Source organism: Tinamus guttatus, unplaced genomic scaffold (genome assembly GCF_059628265.1).
Source record: "Tinamus guttatus ecotype Peru unplaced genomic scaffold, ASM5962826v1 Tinamus_guttatus_pri_ptg000213l, whole genome shotgun sequence".
NCBI classification, from domain to species: Eukaryota; Metazoa; Chordata; class Aves; order Tinamiformes; family Tinamidae; genus Tinamus; species Tinamus guttatus.
The window spans coordinates 7,168,969-7,193,688 of NW_028288747.1; the positions used below are offsets into that span (position 1 = coordinate 7,168,969).

The 24,720-nt window shown below is 41.9% G+C and overlaps 1 protein-coding gene across 1 annotated transcript in view; it reads left to right on the forward strand.

The window, feature by feature from the left end:
* Nucleotides 1–531: 531 nt before the first annotated feature.
* The window catches only part of SGCZ (sarcoglycan zeta), a 391,368-nt gene continuing 367,179 nt past the window's right edge, over nucleotides 532–24,720 (forward strand). Inside the window, exon 1 of the mRNA XM_088524689.1 lies at nucleotides 532–589. Within this exon, the coding sequence (XP_088380815.1) occupies nucleotides 551–589 (39 nt within the window). The 5' untranslated portion in view covers nucleotides 532–550. The remainder of the gene's footprint in view (nucleotides 590–24,720) is intronic.

A 24,720-nucleotide genomic window follows, 5' to 3' on the forward strand; every position in this document is an offset into this window, starting at 1 on the left:
GTTTGAACACATTTGCTTGAAATTTGCTGCATGATGCTGTCCAGGGAAGCGGTATTTTTTATCGGGAAGCAGCGATTCGCCGGTTTCTGAGCTTATTGCAGAAGAAGAAATAATCTGAAACTGAGTGGATTTTTATTTTCTTTTTCATTTTTTTTTTCTGTCTCCTCCTTTCATTGCCAGAGGACGCGAATCTCTTTCACCGGGGAAGCATCACCTGTCGCTTTAATCCTTACGGGAGTTCTTTTATTTATTTTTTTTTCCTCAAAAAAGTGAATTATTTTAATTATTTATTTGTTTGTTTATTTATTTATTTAATTATTTATTCTAACCGGTGGAGGCGTGATCGCGGAGAATGAGACTGAGGGGAGCTGCCGGGGTTTGGAGGACAAGGCTGAGTTTAGGCTGGAAACTGAGAGACTAGATTTCTTCCCCCCTCCCTCCCTGCCCCCTCCACCACCTTTTTTTTTTTTTTTTCTTTCTTTCTTTCTTTTTTTTCGGTGCTTTTCGGCACAACTTGCCCCGTCCCCCTCCGCGCCGCTCGTCTCGCTCCATGGACAGGTCGCCGAACGTGGACGCGGAGGAGCTCAAGGTAGGCGAGCCCCGCGTGCGGGGGGGGATTCTCCCTCCGCCGGCGCGGCCGCGGTGCTGGTGATGGTGGTGGCCGCGATGATGAGGAGGGCGCTCATGATGATGAGGAGGGCGCTGCTGCTGCTGAAGGCCCGTGCGCTCGCGGCGTTACATCAGCCTCCGCGCGCCCACGGCGCTCCCGCAGGCGCGGAGGGAGCGAGCGGGGGCGGCAGCCCCGGCCGCGCGGGGAAGCCCCGGGTCCCCCGCGGCGGCTGCGGGCAGGGGGGCGCCGCGTCCCCCGCACCCCGGGGCCGCGTGGACAATAAAACTTTACGTGAGGACGGTGCAAGTGCGGGGATAACCTCCCCCCGCACCGCCGTGGGCTGCCCCAGCCCTGAGCAGCGCGCGACCGCGGCCAATACATGTATTTTTATCCGGGCTTGGCGGGGGGAGGAGAGCGAGGCAGAACGCCGGGCAGGGCGGGAGCTACAGCAGGGGAGGAGGAGGAGGGAGGGAGGAAGGCTCCGGGGCGGTTTCTGTGCGGCCGAGAGCGGCAGCGCAGCCGCGGGGAGCGGGACGAGGCCGGGGAGCCCCTGGGCAAGGCGCGGGCGGCGGCGCTGAGGGGAGGGAGGAGAACGTGGCCTTCCTCCCCGCTCCCCCGCGGAGGCTGCCGGCAAACTCCAGCCGTGCCGGGTGGGGGACTCTCCCTGCCCGGCTCCAACCTGGGATCCTCAGGATCTGGAGGAATAAATAGACTGGCCCGCACCTCCCCTACGTGCTGCTCGCCCCAGCTCCAGCCCCTCCAAGGAAGAGTCCCCAGGAGGCGGAGGAGGCTCCTTGAGGTGGCAGAGGCGCAGGACGGAGGAGGAAGGACACGGATCGTGGCTGCTCCCGGGAGCAGCCGCAGTCCTGCCGCGCCGCCCGCTCGTGCTCCGGCGCTCCCTGCTCGGCCTCCCTGTTTTACAGAGCAGTGGGAAGGACGGGAGCAGAGTCCTCCAGTTAAGGGAAGGGGGTGAAAAAAGTTTGATTTCCACTGAGGATTCGTGCGGGCCAGTTGTGCGCGCCGCGGGGCCGCCCTTTGCAGGAACCCCCCTCACGGGCCTGGCCGCGGGGCACCCGGCGCGGGGCCCAGCGGCTCCCAGGGGCCCCGCGGCCTCCGGCGCCAGGACTGAGCGACCTTGAGCAGAGCGGCGGCTGGAGGGAGATCCCCGCGGCCGCTGCTCCCGAGCATCGGCCTCTGCCTCTCCCAGTTTCCCTGCTTCCCGGCGAGGGGCGCTTCAGCGGGACGCGGATGCTCTTCGGGCTCCAGCCGCTTGTCCCGCGCTCTTCCCGCGCTTCCCACGCGGGTTATTCCAGCGGGGGATCCGCGCAGCCTCCGCCGCGCCTTGCGCTGCCTCGCTCACCAGCAGGGGGGGGTGCCGGCCCGGCCACCGAGCCCGAATCTGCTCGCCAGGCCCCAAATGCCGGGAGGGGACATCTCCTGTCCCCCGCGGGACTCCCTTGGAGGCAGAGCAGCCGCGGGCGCTTCCGCATGGCCCTGCCTGGAAGGAGAGAAGTGTGGAATGTGGCAACAGGGTGTCAGGGCAGAACTTCCCGGTAGTTCTGGAAACAGGCAGGACAGCTCCCTCACGATACTGATTTCCTCCATTGTAACTAGTAGATGCAAGTAAGCACCGAACAAGACAACGCTGAAGTCCTTGCTAAAATTACAAGCCCAGTGTGCTGGCTCTGGTGGTAGTATGTACCACTGGTGTTGGAAGCATATAATGTGCAATACATGCAGATCTTAGAAGCCTCACGTCAGACGTTAAGCATCGATTTGAAATGTGTGTGTTGTTTATTGCAGCGACGGTCATAAATCGCACGCGCATTTTGACAGGGTATTTGGTGGCAAATGGAACAAAAATCTTGTGGGCAGCTTCTGCTAATGAGGGTAGGGACGTTTTGCCTTACCATGCCAGGCATGAATTCCTGATGAACCAGATCAGCGCCGCTCGCAGTGCTCATCCACAGGCTTTGAGCTGCTCTGCTTTGCCTTTGATCTGTCTCATGAGCTGCCGCAGACGCGTGCGTGAACTTTCCTCTGACTTTTTAATTCACGGGCCTGTGGCGTTTATGTTTTAAAGGAGAAGTACTGAAAACACAGACTGAAGTATTCTTTGGTAGTTGTGCTACAGTCTTAGGGTTGGTGTTATTTTGCTGTTGCCTAAAACATGTGCGCATGCACAGACATGCTTAAGAACTTGCCTATGCTTATGTTATGAAGCAAAGTGAATATTGTCTGTATGAGCATATTATGCCTTTTACAGAGCTTTCTAAGTTGTATTTGTGTACAAATTGCAGATTAACTTTGTGGTTCATGTGTTCAAACTTTATTTTGATGCATTTGCAATTAATTTTTTAAAATTGTCTGGTTTTGATTCACAAGGAACAGTTGCATTTGCTGGACCCCTGTTAACTTGTGATTTTTGTTGATGCAGAATAGATTGTTGCAGAGTTTATCCTTTGCAGTTTACCTGTTGTCATTTGGCACACAAGTCCTTCAGTGCTTTTGACCATCTCTTACAATCACAAGTTGTATATGATCTGAGTAGGAGACAGTATTTCCTGCAGTCAGTAAGTTTGCTGATATTTTCCTGGAAGAAAGTTGGTTGTAATCGGAAGTATGACACCAGTGGTGTCATTAGCGTGATGGAATAAAACTATCTATGGAAATTATACCTTGAAGATACTGCTTCAGTGAGAACTTTTCATTACAAACTCAAGATGTTATTTTTAACAGTGTGTTTAAATGTCTTGAAATTATTGTATTTAATAACGTGCCAAATCCTTAAACATTGTGTACTATTTCTGAATAATCTTGCAAACAGTAGCTGAATTTCTTTATCCAGTTCACAAGTATAATTTTACATTTGGAGGTAAAATGAAACTACTTAACAGCTACGTGAAACAGGCCACAGATGAGGTTTAGTCTTCTGATGTGCAATAGATTTACGTAATTTATGAAATATTTCATCAAGAACCTCGAACAAGGAAACCACAAGAATTTAAACACACCGTTAATTCAATAGTTCTGTGGTCTTAAACAGAACAGGCTTGTAAATCACAATTTAAATCAAAGAGGAGTAGTAATATGCATGAGAATCCCGTAAGGATTTTTTTTTTCCTTTAGAGGGAGCCAAGGGAAACATATGTTTGGTTTGGAGGACTTTTGATGAGCCTACGTAGGTGGTTGTATTTCTGGTTTAAGTTAGTCATTCCATAATGAAAAATATAGTACTCTATAACAACCAACATACTCTTAGCATAACCTCCTTATCCATGGGCTTGGGACATGGACATGTTGCTGAGCATACTAAGGGATTTGGCTTTTTAATATAAAACCTGCTTTCTCCTGCCCTTCTGCACAGGTGCCCCTGCGACGAACTGTCAGCTTCTACGAGGGGCCTATCAGCAATACCCAATAAAGAAAATTAACTTTCATGTTCACACTCAGGGAATTCAGTCTTTAAGCCATTCTTCATGAAAGGTCAAGCCCAAATGGTTTCAAAGTAATAAACATGCAAATTCCTTTTTTTCCTCCGTGTTCCTGTTGCGAGGTTCCCTCGCAGGCTCCAAAGCACCCGGAATAAAAGCGGCCACGTAGGGGAGGAGGCTGCGGAGAGCTCTGTGCATAAGATGCAGTTGTTCAGCGGAAGAAAAAGGTCAAGACGACAGCAGTGCTCCCAGTGTACCCTTCAGAACTCATTCCTCTCCTATCGCCGCCGAGAAGCTCTGCTAACCTGTGGCCGAGCTTTTCAACACTGCCGCTCTGCTGAGCTCCGTGCTCCTTAAACTGAAAATATATCAAAATCTGAAGGCTTGGTTAAAAGGAAAGAGCACTCTATCTTCCTGTTCTCCATGGGGATAAATAGGGTTGGGGTTTTCTCTGCTATTGTATTCTATCCTATAAAAATGAATGTAAGAGATTTACATACAGGTTAGCATATGCTAACATATGCTTTTTCTTCATCCTTAAGCGATTATTGCTCAGTACTTTATACACTACTATACACTACTTTAAGCTGGGCTGTTTCTACAGATCTGAAATTAAGACTTTGACGGAATGTATACTTTATGTTAGGAGCTTCCAAAGATAAATCACTCTAGTGTGAAAACATCTTGGGAGTCCCAGTATTACTTTCTCAGTATGGTTCTTGACCTTTTGGAGATTGATATTGCTTTCCCAAGCTCCTGACTGAGGTAAGAGCGAGTTTATTTGTGAAGGGTTATGGCAGCAGAGTCATGAGAGACTTTTCATGCACAGTCTCTTCACCTTGTGCTATTTTATGTAGACTTCGTAAATCCATGTCCAGCCTAGCTGTTTCCATGTCCTCTAAAGATCCATCATTCCAAAGGACAAAAACCAAGATTCAGATAAGAAAAAGCACCGAGTTACAAATAGGGTCTTTTCTCATTTTGACACGGAAGTTCCTGGGGCCTCTCCACAGAGAAATCTCTTTTCTTTTCCCTCTTTCTTTCCATTCAAAAGAAAATTGGAGAGCATGGCTTGCAAGTTAAATGCTTGTCTCCATCTTAAAACACTCTGTACATTTAAAGAGTCTGCAGAAGGCTACTTAATGCTGAGTTGCACACCTGGGTGCCGCAGCAGCGATGGCATCGTGAAGCTGCAGTTCCTTCGCAGCGCGGGAATGAAGGTTGACATTTATCTACTAAACCTCCAGATCCTTTGCTAATTCGAAGCTACTGCATCTGAAGAGGTTGTTACACAACAGCACCGTGCTCGGTGAAAGAAAGTTGCTGTGCGCTTGCCAGCTGCACGCGTTGCTCCGTGTTTCCCCTTGTGCAGAGGATGTCTTTTGGCTAAGGAACGGGGGAGAGAGACACAAGGGCAGATTTACAGAGCTGCTGAGTGAGGCAAAGGTGCTGAGCAAGGCAAAGTGTTGCCGTGTTCAACACCCTTAATGACAGAAGTGTCCTGTGTGTTCCTTGCCTCTGGCACCTCCAGATAATACTTCCCTGTGCTAAGGGGGATTGTGTGACTTAACTCCTGTGTATTTGTTCTGCTTGAAAAGTGCTGTAGAAGCACGGAGTGCCTTTCTTGTGGGACTTCCACTTTAAATTAGCAGCGTTTTGCTAAAGCAGTGCAGCTATATCAGCAGAAGTGCATCCCGGATACTTATGAAAAGTCATCACCACAAGTAGCATATTGCCTCAGGGATAAGCCATTGGCCTCCAGCCATCCTTCTCAGTTGCATCCAGCCTCCTGGGTCCATCCCGGCAGGAATTGGTAGGTTCCACCTTCCTGCTCTTCGTCTCTGAAGACTGGCGAACTAGTAAGCAAGGGCTGCCGCTGCTGAAAATCTTCCTTTATGGTTAGTTACAAGGTAATTTATAGTTATGTGGGTCCTGATATTTTTCCATTCAAAATTGTTCTCAAGGCATTTGGAGTTGGATTCAGGAAAGGGAAGACCCCACAAACTTCACAGGGAGCACAAGCAATGTGATTACCCCAGCTCAGCAGGTACATGGCACAGCAGCTCTTTCAAATTGTATAGATTTTAATTCAGCAAAAACTTTATGGGCAGTGAATTCTAAGCAGGAATCATAAAATGACCTGACTGATAGGTACAAAATATACTGAAGCGTGTTGGGACCTGTATGGGAGAAAAAAAAAATGCCATAAGCCACTGAAATTGCAGGTAGCATTCTTCCCATATGAAGTTATTCAGTAATACTAAGCAATTTTCTCTCTAGCTAAGGCTGGTCCACACGCAGAAAGCGCTCTATCACTGGCTCTACCCCGTACCTCGTCGATGCCAAGTAAATTAACTGTGTTAGAGGAAGGTTTCATGTTTGCTCGGCTTAAAATTGCATTTTAATCAAAACTAAAAGTAAAAAATCGATAGAGCCTTTGCTACTTCATAAGTTGTTATGATTTTGTACATAGCTCAACGGAGATGCCAGAAGTTGAAAGGCAATTTAAAATTTCAGGAGTTTCCTATAAATCAAGGAGATTGAATTGAGACCCTGAACTTGGGCTACAACAGGCCCTCTATTGAAAGCCCAGGATTTCTTTAAAATTTTTTGCTTTCTGCTGTGAGGAAGATGCTACAGTGCACGGGGACAGGCTCCTGGGGAAGGAGACCCTGCAAAGACCCTGCAAAGACCCTGCTCGTCCCCAGGCGCCCAAGTGCCTGCAGGTGCCTCCCTTGCCTCTAGCTTGCTGCTTGGGCCCGTCCCATCCCTCTTACACCTTTGCTCGCGTTATTTCCCAGATTGACAGAATAAAGCATCTTAGGATTTATCCTGTTCAAAGACGCTGAGATGTGGAGATTCATAAGGTAAGTTCTCCTGGGAGCTTCTCCGGGACATTCAGACTACCCAGCTTTGCAGGTGCTGAGTTTGGCCCAGAGCAGTAGCCACAGTGACTTGCACTTGATAAACGGCCAGGCAAGGTAGAAGTACTCAGGTCTTCCCTTAAACTGGAAAGAGTTTCTCCTAGTAGCTTAAACTGCTTATATTTTTAACACTAAAAAGGTGATTGTAGCACAGCTTGGAGGGGTTCCTTCTGTTGGGAAGAGAAGAGTGAGCCAATTTTCTGCGCTCCAAGCGATCGTTTGGGCATCATAGTGCATGAGAGCATTTAAGAATGCAATTTTCAGCCTAATAGAGAGTCTCCTATCTGTCAAGGTTGCAAGGCTTGAAGAGATACATAGCATTTCAGTGCTATGCGCTTTTTTTGGGTGATAATTTGTCTTGACTAATTCAGCAGTCTTCCCACTGAGCAGGCTGACTGTTGTGAATCCCATTCCCTGGGTAATATGTGTGTGGAGAAGCAAGTTGAGTGATTTATGCCCCACTGTACAGCAGAGAGCGTTTGAGAGTGCATTGCAAAGGCACTGGAGTCTTTTCCAAGAAGACTACTTGTCCCTAAAGCTGAAACTCACGGCATCATTTATTTTTAAGTTACTTTCAGTCACTTGAAAATTCATTAACTCTAAATGATGACAAATTAGGAGACACTCGCTATAAAAATACACTCCCCCAAAACATACCAAAGCAAAATACTAAGCATCTCCAAAGTTTAGAAGAGTTCAGGGGAAAAAAAAAGGAAAAAACACGAGACTAAGCTCCATCGCAGCTTCGTAGTGCTTGAGTCATCACTAACACCTGGCAAATACTCTGTGGAAATTGCTTAGCTGAATTACTTCGGTTTGTGGCGTACGTAAGGCATCTACCCTTAGTTCTAGTATAACACTGTCAAAAACTCAGGTTAATTAGGAGGTGCAGACAGGACACAGGTTTTGTGCATCACCAGGCTTCCAGACACAGTGCCTGATACATATATATTTGCTTAAAATTAACTGCCATTTTATTTCTCCTGAAACAATAGGTTTTAATCCTAGCACAATAATGCTTAGCAGCGTGAAATTTAATAGGTGGTTGCAAAAATATCTAGGAACAAGTTGGTAGTGACTGTCACTTCCTTCAGGGCTCAGAAGTTGACACCTACTATTTCAGATAGATATCCTCCAGTTGAGAATTATTCTACATGCCGTTTCCCAATGAGTCTTGCAGCTGAGCAGGCATGAGCTGAATGCAAAAGGTGTCTTGTCAGGTAGGCTCTTGTTCCCACTTAATTTTCATGCAGAGAAGATTGTTTTCCTATTTCATCATGCTTTCTTAGCTTTCCCAAGAAAAGTTGGCCAAAGAATATCATTCTTCGAAGACTAACAAGCTGGTTAGTAGGTGCTGTTTCCCCAGTGCTAGTGCTGGTAGTCTGGTTTCTCTGAGCTGCTCTTGCTTGCAAGGGAGCTGGGAACTATTTTTAGGACTGATCTCCAAGCTCCCTTGGTTTCTCCCCCAACTCATTATGAGGTGCAAGTGAATGTATGATTGGAAAATGATCTATCTGTCGAGAACCGACCTCAGCCCAGTTAAGCTCCCTATTTCATTCAGTATTAATTTAGATGAGGTGGATAATATTCACTGTTCATGTAAATATGTCATCTACTCAGTCTACCGAGACTGCTTGCACTATTGCTTAATAAAATTATGGGTAGGTGAGGAGTGTCTCTGTGTCCTGCGACATTTCCAGCACATTGCTTAACAGTTATGAAACAAGAAGGCACCCTGTGCCAAGGTGCTGTCTGTCCTATTGAGCTTGGACTTTTCTGGGCTTGATCAATGAATGAAAGTATCCGGTCAGCAGTAAGCTGCAGCATAAAGAGCAGAGCAAGGAGGAAGCGCCTGGGAGAGCTGCACGGAAGCCTGGCACCCGATATGTCAGGAATTATAGATTATATTGACTGAAATTCATTTTGGTCTGGGGCATGTGCGTGAACTGCGGTGCTGTTATTTTGTAATAGAGATACCCAGCGAGCCGACACTGTTGCCGAATAGTCAAGTGGTGTGTAAAGATTTCAAGTCTAAAGGGAAAGGTGAGTGGTGCAATAACAAATGAGAGAATCGTGATCATGCACTGAGCTTGTGGCAACCTGCATCGCTCTAGCTGTGTAGCTGTCTACACCGCTACACATGCGTCACCGAGACCTTTGCTGTCCATGGATTTAGCACTCTGTTTTGTAATGTTTTAGAAATATGATAAACCAAGTGTTTCACATTAATATTGCCACTCAGTGAGCAGTATGTGTGTGTGCAACATTTAAATGCCTTTGAAAAGATATTAGGTCTCACTTATCATCCGTAGCCTGTCATTCATAGTTCCATATTCTCTGGGATATCATTTTAGGGAAAACTTGTCCTATTCTAAAGGTGTACTATCCTGTTTCTCATAATGTCAAATCACATTATTGCTGCCTCACCCTTTAAAAAAAAGAGCCAATAGGACTAGCAGAGACTAGAAATTGCAGATACCAATCTTGTTTTCACCTGTGAACCACATGGTTATGTCTGCTCTTAAGAAAATAAATAGACTCAGTGTTTGTCTTACAATGATGTTTTATTTTTTCTTTAGAACAAAGGTCTGTGACACCATCATCACATTTCTAATTGTATATGTGCATAATAAAACTCATCTACATTTTTAGATTATGCTTATTTTAATAATTTATCGCAATGCCAAATATTCTATAGCATAAATATGCAAACATTGCCTGCATCTTCACATGCTTCTCCCCATTTAAAATTGGAAGCATTATAAAGAAGGGAGCAGATTGGGAGAGCATGGTGGGATGCAAGACAAATAGAGGAAGTAAATAGAGTAACGTGGAATAAATGAGGGTGTCTGTGCCTGCCTTGCAGAATTTAGCATAATAAAAATCTGGGCTTTTCCTGCAGCTTTTTCTCACCCGCCAGCAAGTTGCACTTAGCCAACTTGATTTTCCTTATCTGTTCACGTAATGGTAAGGTGCCAGAAATTCTCATTTTAGGGCACAGGAGTACTTTTAAAATGAATGCCAAAGTGGAGCAGAGAGAGCCATGCAGCTGAACGAGCAGCAGCGCAAGGGTAGTAAGTTCGCAGAGGGGCTGGTGGTAGGGAGAAGGCAGCTTAAATCAGATCACCTCTCACAAGAGAGTCTTGGGCGACCAGGCCGTTCAGTGTCCCTTCCACATATATATATGTGTTATATATATATTTGTCAGAGGGGATGGAAGTGGCGAGTCGCCACTATTCACGTTATTCCAGAATTTGGCCCAAGGATCCATGGCATGACACAGATGGCTGCTGTATATGTGAACTCATGGCCTGCTTGCTGCAGAAGTTTATGGTAGTGCAGTTTTTTCCCTTTTTATTATTAGTGTTAGATGTCTGGTTTAAATATATAGATCTAAAGTTCATAGAATCATAGAATCATAGAATGCTTAAGGTTGGAAGGGACCTCTAGAGATCATCTAGTCCAACCCCCCTGCACACGCAGGGTCACCTACAGCACGTGGCACAGGACTGCGTCCAAGTGGGTTTGGAAGATCTCCAGAGAAGGAGACTCTACAGCCTCTCTGGGCAGCCTGTTCCAGTGCTCTGTCACCCTCACTGTTAAGAAATTTTTCCTCAAGTTCCTGTGGAACTTTTGGTGCTTCAGTTTGTGGCCGTTTCCTCTAGTTCTGTCAGTGGACACCAGTGAAAAGAGGCCAGCACCATCCTCCGCACTCCCTTGAGGTACTTGTAGACATTGGTCATATCTCCTCTGATGTTACCTAAGTGTTTTTTGTAAATGCCAAGGATCAGGGAAACTTCACTGCAAGAAAAGGAAAAAATCACCACACACCAAGTATTCATATGAGAATACTACCTACTTATTTCCAAGCAGATCCAGTTCCATGAAGATCCAGTTTCCTTTATGTTTCCTTTACCTTGGGAGTGTGGTCTGGTCCTCACCTATTCATCTTTTTATGCCAGAAAGAGAAAGAATTGTTCTTTGAGAAAGAATTCAGCTGAAACAGATCAAAATTTACGGTGCAAAAAAATGAATCAAGGAAACAGAGTTAAACTTTTTAAACAATCAGTTTTGCTCTGCACACAGCAATTACTTTGCTGCAGGCGGGATAAAGTTTACTACAGTTGGAAAATGGAAAAAGTCAAAAATGTGTTTGTGCCACAGCAACCGTGCAGGAACCAGACCACACGTTTCAAGAGGCTCGTGGCTTCTGATCTTAGCACTGATGTGGTTCATGGCCGAAACTCCTGCTCAGAAGTGGTTGCACAAGAGAGCAGAGGTGCAAATGAGGCAAAGCAATCCTGCGTATGGATCACTACATCCGAGCCTCTGGTGCAGGATTCAACCTCTCCTCGAGTCCTGGGGACCTGAAGGAAGCCTGGATACCCATGGTGGGAAAGGGGAGTAAGAGCCCGTCCTTGTACCTTGGAGTGGGACAAGTCATGTCATGGTGCAGCCTAATAGCACCCGCCATCCTCCCCTTTTGCATAAAACAACCCTTCTATGAGCATATTACAGGGAGGGCAGAGAGAAGGAGTATGCTTAATTTCTGGTATTTTAATCCAGAGTGAACTAAAAGAGAAGTTTATATTGTGCAAAAGCGTACCTCTAAACAGCATACCTTTTAAAAAGAGAGGCAAATTTGTAGTGCATCCCTCATACGCAGGCTGCATCTGGCTCAGTCTGACGTGCAGTTTGCTTTTATTGGTGCCTTCATCTGAAAACAAACAAATGAAAATCCCAAAGTTGTAAATTTTCATAGACCAGGGCTAGGAATGAGATGGAAATGCTGTGTGCCAGGATAAATCAGGTGCTACTAACAGGACTTCAATACCAAAGGTTAATAATATCATCACCAGGAGTTCTTGAAGGAGAGCTGCCTGCCTAAAGGCAACTTAATTCTAAACAGCGAGACAAGTCAATCAGTATGCACCTAAAAATATGCACCCAGAGATGCAGTTTGCATGCATTACAGCCTTGTTTTGCACTCTGTCCTGTGAGATTGTAAATTCTTTTGTTTGCACACATTTCTTTATAGAATAAGGGATGCTTGTTATTGGTCATTGGGTAGAAAAAGGAAATTTTGGGGGGAATGGCAGAGGAACAAATAGTCCTCCATGCAAAACCATTGGCTTCCTGTGCTGTGTTAAAACATCTGGCTGGGATATGTGTCAGGTGGCAGAGGGACGTTGCTGTGTTGAGAAGGTAGGCTTCAGATTAGCCAGTGTAAATTGGCTGTGGCCTGAGAGGTGAGAAGTTGGGCCGATTTTCCCATTTTTATATGTTGTGTTATGTAAACCAGTAGCATCTAACATTTAGAGTGGCCAAGGGCAAAGCGGAAAGGAAAATATATTGGTGTCAGTAAAGTCACCTCAGGGCTCTTGGGAGTACTGCCCTGGATCGTGAGGAAATGGATGTTTCTGACCAAGTGCCAACAGTTTTGGCAAGGTTGTGTGAAGGAATTAATCTCAGAAATTTAACTTTTTCTTGTTTAAAAAATGACTCTTCTGAGCTCCATTTGTATTTTGATTTGTGCCTCGTGGCAGCCAAGCAGTGCAGATGATGCAGGAAGTGACCTGCTTTCACTTGATGTTCTTGGCTGCACTTCATCTAAAAATTAAAACTTTTGTTCTGAATATGCTGTGAGCAGATTCATTATACGGGTAAATAATTGCATAGCCTGATAGAGAAAGTATTTGTATTTGTTTTTATAAGAGTAGCTTTAAATATATATATATTGGGTTTCTAGTCATCTGCTTTGACCATCAGCCTCAGAAAGAAAGTATTTCTGCATCTTGTGAGTCAAAAAAGGGGCTTATGGAAGATGAGATAGTTACTTGTTGATCCCAGGAAAGCAGTACAGCAAACAGGAGCCCGCTGAGGGAGTCACCTTCAGGAGGGTCCCACCTGCACTTGGACAAGGCCTACGCACGGCTGCGCCTCCCGCGAGCTTTGCTTGGCAGAGACAGTGACACGGAAACTAATTCACTGTAACACATCTTGGGGGGGAGTGAGAAATTTAATGTTTGCTTCTGGGAAAGACATTTGATTCCTGTCTTTCTCTAGAGCAGGTGAGATCCACGTGAGGCATCTGCTTTATCTGTACAGTTAGAAGGAAAGATCACGTGCTATTTCATAAATCTGCAATAAGAAAAATATGTGTCTTTTCTTTGACAGATTACTGCTGATATGCATAAAAAGAGGTAAACTGGGGTATGGTATGAGATCTTTGACTCAATTCTTTTAATGTTCCATTGCCCTTTTACCTCTTCCAGTTGAGTTAGATTTTTGACCTTTTGTAAGTCTTCTGAAAAGGAGCTATGAAAAAGATTTTTAATGGGCTGTTCGTACATATCCCTTGCTATATTAGTTGAACCAAAGCCTTCCTTCTCTATGAATTCAGTTCTTCTTTCTCTGATTCCTCAACCCTTTTCCAGGTTGTTTGTACATTAGAAAGTATATGTATGTACATATAGAGCCATGTGTGTATGTAGCCCGCATTACATATTTTTTTCTGTATTTAAAGTTTTAAAATTTCTTTTTGGCAACGGTGCTTTAAAAAGTATGTTGTTGTAGCATTTTATCTCTGTTGGTTTGCATCTGATTTTATGAGCAGTCATCAGAACAATCTCATTAGTTTCAGTAAAACATGTGGAAAAGGTTGCCAGTAACTTTTGATGAATTTTAATTTTCCAGACTTTAAAAAAATATGTATGAGATGTATAGTAATATGATTGCAACAGAAGAATTCGTTATGCATGCAGGTGGGAAAAATATACCTATGCCTTGAGCGGTGGCACAGGAATCAGGTCTGTTCTCTCTGTTTAGCTGCTTTCTCTGCCGTAACCCCATGACCAGCCATGGAAGTTTGCTGGACGTGCAGATCGAGGGCAGTGTGCGGGGCTAATTCCTGCAGCAGGGCCAGGGGATAAGGTGAGTGGCAGCAGACAAATGTGAAGGACATGTTCCTTCCTGCTGCTAGTCTCGTCTCAGAAGATCAGGCTCAGTTCAGCTTCAACTTGGAAGATCAAGCATAGGCATGTATGATACAGCTCCTCGTTGCTTGTAGGGGATGGAAAAAAACATAGGCTACGCGTAAAAATAAGGGGCAGTGTCACAGCTTTTGTAGCCACGCCATCAAAAATATTTTCTCCTTGTTTGCAGCGAGCAACTTTCAGTCTGTAAAACATTGAAAAGGGATTTTACGGATCCTTTCTCCCCCTCAGTTTCCAACAAGCAAAATATCTATGCTGGTGGTACATGCGTGAGAATTATACCAGCAATTACCATTTAGGAGTGTGCTGCATGCACATGCCATGTAGAGCATGGGAAATGTATCACAGAGTTACGAGAAATACAGTAAGACTCTTTCTACAAGCGAAAGAATTCTAAATTATTAATTATAATACAAATCTAAATTATTTTAGCCATGCTGGAACCAACCAATCTAGCCAACACTAAGTCTTCATCCACATGTAAAAAGATCATTTATGCCTTGTAATGCACCCTTGTACAAATAATTGTGCTGGAATATGGTATGAAGGTTTTTGAACAGCTCTTTAATAGCCATATTGTTGGAAGACAGCAATATCATTAGCAGTCCGTGTAAGTATTTCTAACCATGTGCAAATGTGCCTTTTATTCCATACTAATCACAGTTTTCATCTTCCTTATCTATTGTAAGAGACAATGACTGCACTTGAAATGCTTCCCAAGCCGAAGCAGCTCTACCCAGAAAAGCTTCCTCTGCATAGAGTGCCAGGGGATTTTGTGTCCGTGTTGGGTGGGAGTGACACCACGGGCTGTTCCACAGCCCACATTTTCCACAGAAATCACATTTTTAAATCCAGGAGATGGGTCAAAGGAGGGCCACAGCACTGGGAATCCTGTCTTCCCAGATGGGGTTCTCTGGCATGGGGCAGTGCTGTGTAGGGCAGCCTCAAGTCTGATGTACCCACCTGAAATGCTTTAGGAGAGATCTCTCACCAGAGACTTACAAAAATTGCAGCATAAAAATCCTCTCATGAACAATAGCTGAATCAGACAGAGGCTGTATATAATTATTTTTGCTTCTCCAGCAATGCAAATTGAAGAAAATATCCCTAAATGTGTGTCTTGTCCTTACACTGTGTCCGTAAGCCTCCTTCCCAGGGCACTACTGTTATGGTTATTGGTCTGATCTACTGTGGCTGCTTTTATGGTTTAAGTAAATGAGAAAAATTGTTTTAAAATCTGCGCAAGCTCAGGTGTCATGAAGCCTGAGAGCCTTGAAAAAACACCTCCAGTGAAGTCTGAAGCAAGTTGGCCTACTTAACTCAACAGTAAAAAGCAATACCAAAATTAAGGTTGGTCCTGCTAGAATGTAGAGTAACTTTGGCTGTTTAGATCTAGCAGAGAAGAGCATAATAATGAATATTCAGAGCATGAACCCAAACATATCCATGTCAGGTGCACAGATTTTTAAAAGGGAAGGTGATTAGCTGCTGGAGCAAAGATACCAGGAAAGTGATGAATTGTCAGTCCCATGGTGCTTACAGGTCGACACGGAATGCCCTTCAAGGAGATACGCTTAAGGCAGTCATTAATTATGCTTATGTTTCCAGCTTCATAAAAGTAAATAACGTAAATGAGTCAGATAAGCCTATGACATTGAGAACAGTCCAGTGGTTCCTTCAGACATCGAACTTTCTCAATTTTGATCAAGTCTTTGTGGAAAGGATGTGTTACATTTTTGCATAAAGTGTAGGCATCGGCAAGTCAGCTCAGGGTCGTGGTATAGTGCATCATGCACAGGGGTATGCATATAGTATACAAGAGGCACCATGTTTTGATTTCAGTTGCATTTCTTATGAACCTCAATTTCTTGATGAGTCTTAAAGAAATTTTGTCACACAAAGATTTCAAAAATAGGTATCTAGACATCCCTTAATCAAAATTTTCCATTTAATTTGTAATACATACAAAGAAATTCTTCTAGAATCTAACAGAAAGTATTTTCCTATGTTAATAGTATTCTAGGCAGAAGTCCATGGGACTATATTTTTTGCCTGAACATATAATTTAGGAATTGTAATAAATTTCTCAATTAAAAATACTATGCATGGTAGTAGACCATTATCTGGACCATTATCTGGATCATTGAACTAATCTGAAGAAAAGCAACATTCTCAGGGGCCCCAGTGAGAGGTTCCCTTTCTGTTTCTACATACAAATCATTTGCTTTCCAGTAAAGGATGCTGAATTTATTTTTAGGAGAAAAAGAAAGTACTATGTTGTGCTATACAATTATAAGTAAACCTTAACGAAATGCAGATTATATTGGTTGTTCGAAGGAACACAGAGGATTACTTCCATGATCTTTTTGTTTTGTGGTGGTTAGATAATACTTCATAAAAAGGAAACAGAAAGGAGAATGAGAGCCAAAATAAATAAATATCATGCTTAAAATATGATTTAAAACTGCGAGGTGAAATGTAGAGATAATCTACATGTACATCTCTACATGTAGAGATAATCTTCATTTGAAAGAAAGTGGAGTATATAACACTGCTCTGTCTTTATCTGGTGTTGCAGCAAGCCTACACGTGTCACCCTTGGGTTCCTGAGCATTACAAGTTCCTGCCTGGGCCCGTGACTGGTGGAGGCACCTTGTTACAGCCTCAAACTTCAGCTATTTGGCTCTTCAGCTCAAGGTTTAGCCATCCACTCCAGTGGGCTCTGCTGAGCCGCAACCCAATACCACGTGTATGGCCAAGAGGTACAAGTTGATACATTCAACTTATTGAAATATGCTGTATAATACACATAAATATACAGAAAACAGAATATAGAATATGCTAGGTACTTACTCCCTTCTGTCCATTTTTTTTCCATATTATTAGCTGGTCTAATGTTAGATAGTAGACTGTACTTCCCTTAAGGAGCTGTGCCTAAATCACTGTTACTTTTCCTCTTCTGAATGTTCAGATGTGATGTGTAACTCTTTAACACTAATTTGTAAAGGACAAGGGTTTATTTGTTCTATATTTTATTGGGTCTGTTTAAAATTTTACAGAATAAATAAGCTGTCTATTCAGACCTTTTTTTCCCACTTTTTGCAGCTGTTTTATCCAAAACTCTCTCTCTACTTTCCAGAATCCTGAAATTGTATATGATCTAGGAATCGGTTTAACCAGTACACACATGTAGTCCCTTTTTGATTTCTTAGTAAACTAGTGTTAGGCAAAACAATGGAGATTCAGGATAGCTCATTTGGGAAAGCCCTGGAACTAAGTTGTGCTGCAGTAGCACCAGAGTGACCATCTTTTCTGTGTAGCCTTCTTGATACTGACATCCCTGATGCTTTGCTAGAATTAAAACACAACAGCAAGTGCTCAACTGTGTGTATTTTCCAAATCTATTTCTTTCGGAAAATACTATTATTTGTATTCTTGCAAAAATTCCTGCTCAGTTTGTTTTTTCCTGCACATTTTTGTTGTGTTAAGTGATGTTTTCTCTGGTATGCTGCTTTTACCATTTATCACTATTTTGATATATAACAATTCAGCCGAATAATGTAATAAATAAGCTGAATTTTGTTTCCATTTAGCTGAAACCCATGTGGATTCCAAACTGATTCTTCTAGACTAATTGTATGACTCATAGCAAGATTTTGTATTCAACAAATGCAGCACAAAATATAAGGATTATGTAGACAAAACTCAAAGGTAAACTGAATGTTCCACCCTGCTGACAAAATTTGCCTATTTGTCTTAAAATTATGAGCTGTTACACCTCAACAATTCTCCTTTACACAAGAAAAGATACCTGCAATATTGCATGTGTTTGTAAATTATGTCCAACATAATATATATTATATTGGCCTTTTGTTTCCTCAGTGCAGTCTTGCAGAGAAGTAATAAGGTATAGACAGAAACAGCCTGAAGCCCAGCCTGAAACCTGGCCTGCAAGCACTTTGTGTTTTTTTTTTCTCAGCATGGGAGTTTGCTAATTCATATGTTAATTGGTGTTCATGTATCATCTCTTCATCGTTAGGAATCCAGTTACTGTATTCAAGCATAATATTGGGAAGATGATCTCACCATATAATCTCACCATATTTTCTGTTGTCACAGAGTACTTTTCCTTCCTGTAAAAAAGAGTAGAGTGTAATTGCCAGTTAGAAGGTTGGGTTATATATATATGCATAGAATCATAAAATTTGTTATAGTTCATGCGCTAATTAAATTAAATAAAAAATGACTGTTCATACCTCTTAAATCCTTTACTAAATACAGCTTTGCCCTCAGAGAAAACCAGTTTAAGCCATTTAGTGTTGTTTAACACTAGGTCATAAACAGCCATCTTTCCTTTATGCTAAATTAGCCTAATCCATTAATCCTTACACAAAATGTAAATGTTTATATTAGACAATTGAGACAAGTCTCTCTCATTCTCTTATTCTTTCTCTCTTCATATAAATCTGATTTATTATTCAATTACATCTAATCTTAGATTTTTTTTTATTGTTACACTGAAACTCTACTGCTTTAACATCCAGATGTATTTTCTAGATAATCCTAAGGAAAAACATTAAGTTTTCTTTTGGTTAGAAATGCTCAGCAAATGTTTATTTAATTAAAATGTGAATTACTATCTATTTTTGATTCTTCTAATTAGATAGCAAAATATAGACGTTATTGATTGAAGTTTTAATGTTATTTCTTGCAGTAGCAGCCAAAATGTGTTAACTTCAATTGGATTTGTGTTAAGCTCCCACAGCGCAGAAGAGGAAGGGAAACTAATACCTCTGGGTAGAAAAGTGAAAGACTCCAGCATGGCATCTGTTAAGCCAAAGAAAACTAGGAAGAATCATCTCAGAATCATGCAAGATTATGTATTTGTTTTTATGAAGTGAAAACAGATGGGGATTTTTTTTTTCCAAGCTGGAAGGAGAGGTTTAAGACTCAAACAATCTTGATAGGTGGAAAAAAAAGAATAGACTGGTTTCCTGGTTTGGGTTAACGCGCTTCCAATAAAATATTGACCAGCTGAAGGGACTCAGCTGAACAAAAAGCCCAGCAAATGACCAACACTCTAGGAAACGTGACCTGTGGTTGGCCTTCATCTATTGACAAGAAGTAATGACCCAGTGTTGCAACAAGAGATTTGTGGATGTTAGGAGGCTTTTTTTCTGTTACAGTAGCTAACAGCTGGGAGGAACTGCAGAGAGCTGCTGTGGAGGCTTCAGCACTGGAGCTCTCCAAGAACGGGCTGCACAAAGAACGATTTTGGTACCGTTGATACTGACCTGGGAGGGAGCAATAGATTTTCTGAGTTGCTTCCTGGTCTGTTTTATATGGTTGGTAAATATGTCTATTCCAGCACAGAATTATATAAAAGGAAGAGAGACAGTTTAAAAAGAACTAAGCAAAAAGATCCAATTTGAAGTACATGCTTTTTGTTTTAAGTACTTTCAGATTTTTTAAATTAGGGCCTTCTGTGCATGTCTTAACTTCACCCATCAGACTGCAGGATTCAGCCTCTGCCTTGCCAGCTACACTAATACCAGATGTCACCACACTTTATTTTTTCCCTCCACAGTGTCTTGTGCATGATAGGAATTACCCAGAGAGGCGTAAAGGCATTATCCATAAAGGCATTACTTTATCTTCCCTTATATCATTCCTTGAAACTTACTGTGGCTCTGATGCTTACACAGTATTCAGCAAGTTACGCCTTGGAAGGCTGTAACAAAAAATGTTATTTTGCAGTTTCCAGGGGGAGAAACCTTTCTTCCTCTCCTCTCTTCATATTTATTACTTGCAGTATGACAGTATGTCTTTAGATGTATGAAGAATCTGAGAAATCTCTCAAAATACTGTCTTCCAGGCCAAATGCCAATGTTCCGGCAGGAATGCCCACTGCTTTTATCAATATTGCTATAAAATCCAAGCCTCAGCTCACTTGAGGTTATTTCTGTCAACTGATTTATATTTCTAGTCAAAATGTATTGAAAGCAGAAAATGCAGCTGAATAGCCTTCAAAAAATAGAGAGCAAATTGAAACTCTGAACATAGGAAAGCCTTTCTAATCCTACAGTTTTCTTAGGACTGCATTACTTCAGGAGTTTATTCTCACTTTCTGGAACAATGTTTTCAGCCCTCTTTGATTTTGCCACTTTAAAGCAAAGTCGGTTTCTTTGGCAAGATTATCTTGAGAAATTACATTTTCATATGCTCTATTGCAGTACACTCAGGTAGTGCTTAGGTCTAAAATTGCCTACAATTTACAACCGTGAAAATTCTGAACAAATGAAACAAGTGCAGGGGCTACCATTCCCCTGCATCGCAGGGACCAGCATTGGCCTCTAAAACAAGCCCCCAGATTTTCTTATTTTATTCTGTTCTTGCAGACACACTGTAGGTTTTCAATCCTCATGCTGCACCCCTATATCTCTGAAACCAGAAGTGCTACCCCCTATATATGTGTCATTTACCACATATACCCAATTAACATGTTTTCTATATCTTCTGTCCCCATAGATACAGGCAGAAGAGAAGGTCCCAGACCCGACCAAGTCCCTGTGCAGATAATTTGCTCTCATGCAGGTCAGCAGCTGCTCTTCATGTATTTTGACCTAGGACAACTTCTTCCAGACAGTTCTGCTAAAGTCCTAAGTAAGGACAATACACATGGTCATGAAGCCTACTTAGAGCATGAATTTTAGAAGCACATTTCTAAAAAAATGGGAGAAGAGTGAGGGAAAAAATGATTTGAACAATTCAGTGGTATGAATTAGATGTGCTATATCTCACACACACACACTGTCTTTAGCAGGAAGCCAAATACGTGTTCCTTGCTGAGACAGTGGGAGGATGGTATAAAGGAAAGAAAGGAGGAAGGATCTTTTATAACACAGTGCCTCTTTTATGGAAGTCAGGAATTAAAGCACTCTGCAAGACTGAATTTCTGATCAATGGCCTCTATTTGGCACAGATAAATGAAAAGTAGATAATTTTAAGTGAGGAAATAAGGAGAAGACCTGGTTCTGTTAGTCATGAGTCATGAGTCTGTAGTAAATTTCTTTATCGGAGCTTGATGTATTTTCCTCCTTCCATGGGGTTATTCTTCCCGTTATTCTTTCCATGGGGTTATCACTAAAAGGCAAAATCCTGGGTCAATCTCCTTCTGTATGCTTTCTGACCTTGTATAGAAGAAGGTGATCTCAGAGTCACCTTCCTTTACTTTGGATGCTGCCTTACTGGGGCTAATTATGAGACTTGCTTTCAGAGATACAGGAATTATGTTGAGAATGTCTTTGAGAGAACATCAACCTTGACATGATCAACAAGAATTTGTTTTTTCAGAGGGGCACTGATCAACAGGCTCATTATCATGAGCAATCTGCCCCCTTTGGCTACTTAAGTGTGATTTGCCAGGTGGTTGAAAATTTGATCATCTGTTTGAGAGTCCTTTTTTTTTTTTTTTTTGAACCAACTGGTGTGTTTCTTTCCATAGTTGCAGATATTAAGATGGACTTTGGTGGCATGTATCCAAATTTAAAAAACACCAAGTTCCCCAAATTGTCAATAATGGCCTTGTCAATAATTTTATCTCCTAGCTTTTCCAATACAAAAGTGTCACCCTGTTTTCTGGTCCAGAAAAGACCGTGAACTTCCTGAGTTTGGTAGTCGCATCAGTACTGGCTTTATAGTACCAATGAATGGAACTTTTCACTTAAAAAGATTGCAAGACCCTTTCTTTCATTTTGTTGTGTCATTTTAATATACTTAGTATAGTTATAGATTAGAAAATAACTGAACTTTCCAATTCTGACTGAAATGCTTCACAAATCATAGTGTTTGATAACCTTGTTCCTTCTGGCAGGAATCTGGAACAGAATGAATCAAGACAAAACAAAGTCAATAGTTCTGAAGTGCATTAGCACAGTGCGAAATTTTAAAACCAAACATAATCCCCCAACATGCAATACACATTTTTTATGATAGCTGTACATCAAAGTTTTTGAAATGATTCTTGCAATTTATTGCGTTTTTGTGTTTCTCGTTGACTCTTCTCATATAATTCATTAGCACTAGACAAATAACAATGATAAAGAATACTTCACAAATGATACATCTTGCTCCTCAAGCTCTTACCCTCTTGTATTTTCTCTTTTACATAATTCTTCGTCTGTTAGAACTGTAGCATCTCATTGACAAGAGAATAAAGAAAGTCACAGTTTTGGAGCTCTTTTTCTAGGTATGAGGATATACACTTTTTTTTTTTTTCCAAATCATATCTTGACCGACTTTCACCATTGGCTTTTTGGAATACGAGGAACATCAGAAGCTCCACATGGCCGGGTAGCTGCAAGACAGGCCCACTTGAGTAACAAGGAGCTGTTTGACTTTCTTGTCAAACAGTTACTCGGCTGCATAGCTCAAGAAATTCACCGGAACATAAGCCTGAGTAGCCACAGAGTCAAACTTTGTAGAAGTGTAAGATTCATAAACCTTGGGAAAAAAACATGAAAGGAAAATAAAGTGTAGAATTACAATAACTACTAGAGGTAAATTAATTCAGAGATTAATTTACACATTGCAGTGAAGAAAAATATTTTTGCCCAATTTAGAAACTATAGGTTTTAGATTGTGTGTAAACAAATACAGATTCACTTAAGGAAGATGGGAAATATGTAGGAAAAAGAGGAAAACTGATAAAACTAGACAGGTTGGCATATGTAAATAATACATAGGTCATGAAAAGAGAGGCAAGATGCTTTTCCCACTATTTTGCTGATCAAATAAGCTTACCTTAACCCAGAAGATATATTTAATTAATAATATTTGCATAAAAATAATAAAGAAAAAAAGAATTTTGCAATAGAATTGTTCAACTAACTTACTCTAGTAAATGGATTTATAAATGATAAAATAAAATTATGAAGGTACTGAATAGCTTGTATTTGTTAGCATTCATTTTTCAATAGTCAGCAAATGACCAGCTAATCAAAAATGATTTACTCTGATGGCCTTTATTTTTGTTTTAAGAAAGGTGCTTTTAGTTTATCAGCTTATTTTAAGCCTCTAACTCTACTGGCAAAATGACTGGAATCCTTTTAGCAAGAATGCTTGCATGTATTACATTACTTTGGACTTGGCAATTGACTGCAATTATTATTCTTGTTGCAGTTTTCAAAGTAGGATATGATCTGCTGTCTGCCTAATGTGACTGAAGGCGGGACTGCAGTCTTTTCAGTTTGCTCAACCATTGGTGAGACATTCCATTGTGGTGTCTTTTGTTAGATTCGGAGCAGAAAATGACTGGCATTAAATGGCAGTATTTTATAAAAAGATGTTAAGAGCATACATTTCCCTTCTTCGCAAGTAGCTAAGTTGCAAAGTATCAAATAACTTGATGAATGCTCACTCTGTGTGGAGAATTATAACGCTGCTGTACCTCACATCTATCAGCTCGAAAACTCAGGCTCTAACTTGTTTTCAGTGTAATTTCAAATTCATCAACTCGGTATGTCTAGTGAAACTGAAGATTTTTGTAAGTTTGCATTTTACCAGCTTGCTAGTTCTTCTGACATAGAGAAGAAAAATAACATCCTTTATCCCCATCCCTGTAGGCTTGTAGTAAATGACCATTATTTTAAATAATCAGTTCTTAAATTTTAGTCCTAAAGGAAGCAGCAAGAAATAAGATGTGAAAACATGTGAAAACACACAATAAATAGGTACTTTTGACTACTCAGCAATGCATCTATCATCCATCTCATTTTTAAAGTGCCTCTGTATTTTTCATAGCATTTCTAAACTGATGAATAAATTGTGAAACTTGTCACTGTACATAATGTATTCACGTCGTGACTGTAAATCCTTGCATCGCAACACCACATTTATCATCTATCTTGTCATATTTACTGTAATATTTCTGACTTGTAGTGTGATTATACGTAGGCGCTCATCACGGAGCCCTTTTGGATTTATGAAGTGGCAGCGTGGATACTGAAACGGTGTGCAAGTTTGGAGTTCAAATATTGAGGTCTCCCTTTTTTTTTCCTGCATCGTGCAGATTTGGGCAGTAAAGGGGTGTTTCTGTAGAATGGCACTGAACAGTGGCCCAGGCTGCTGGTGGCAGCAGCATGCGTGAGGCACTGAGGCACTTCCCACGTGAGTCCTTGGCCTCCAGCATCGCTCCTGGAGTGCTGATGCATCTGGGACATATTAAAGCTGTGAAGAACAAGCCTTCAGTGTCCACTGGGTGCTAGATTAAGCCTTTATTTAGGTAGGTATTACAATAGAGTTACTACAACTATGAAAGAACGATCGATTTAGATTATTTTGGATTTGTTCCAGATTGATGGCTACTAGCATAATTCCTGTGCTTTCTGCCGGTCTTGACATTGTCGGGAGGATTCTGTCATTGCCAGGTTATGTTCAATATTGCAGCCTGCCTCCTCCCTTTTGGTGTAAAGCAGATAAACAGATTTTCTCCCAACATATTGCTCTCACTGAGGCAGTGAAATATGGAAACAGCAGAATATGTTAAATACCCTACTAGTATCTCTAACTGAGCTGTAGGCATTGTGTCTATTCACTCTTAAATTTGCTGAAAATAAGAACACAACCTATCTGCTGAAATTCCGGTGAAAATAGAACAGACATAAAAGGTTATTAAAAAGAAAGCAGTATTTCTTCTTTTCATGGTTACGGATTCGTGGGATCCGAGGATAACACGGGCTGGCAGGGACCTCAGGAGG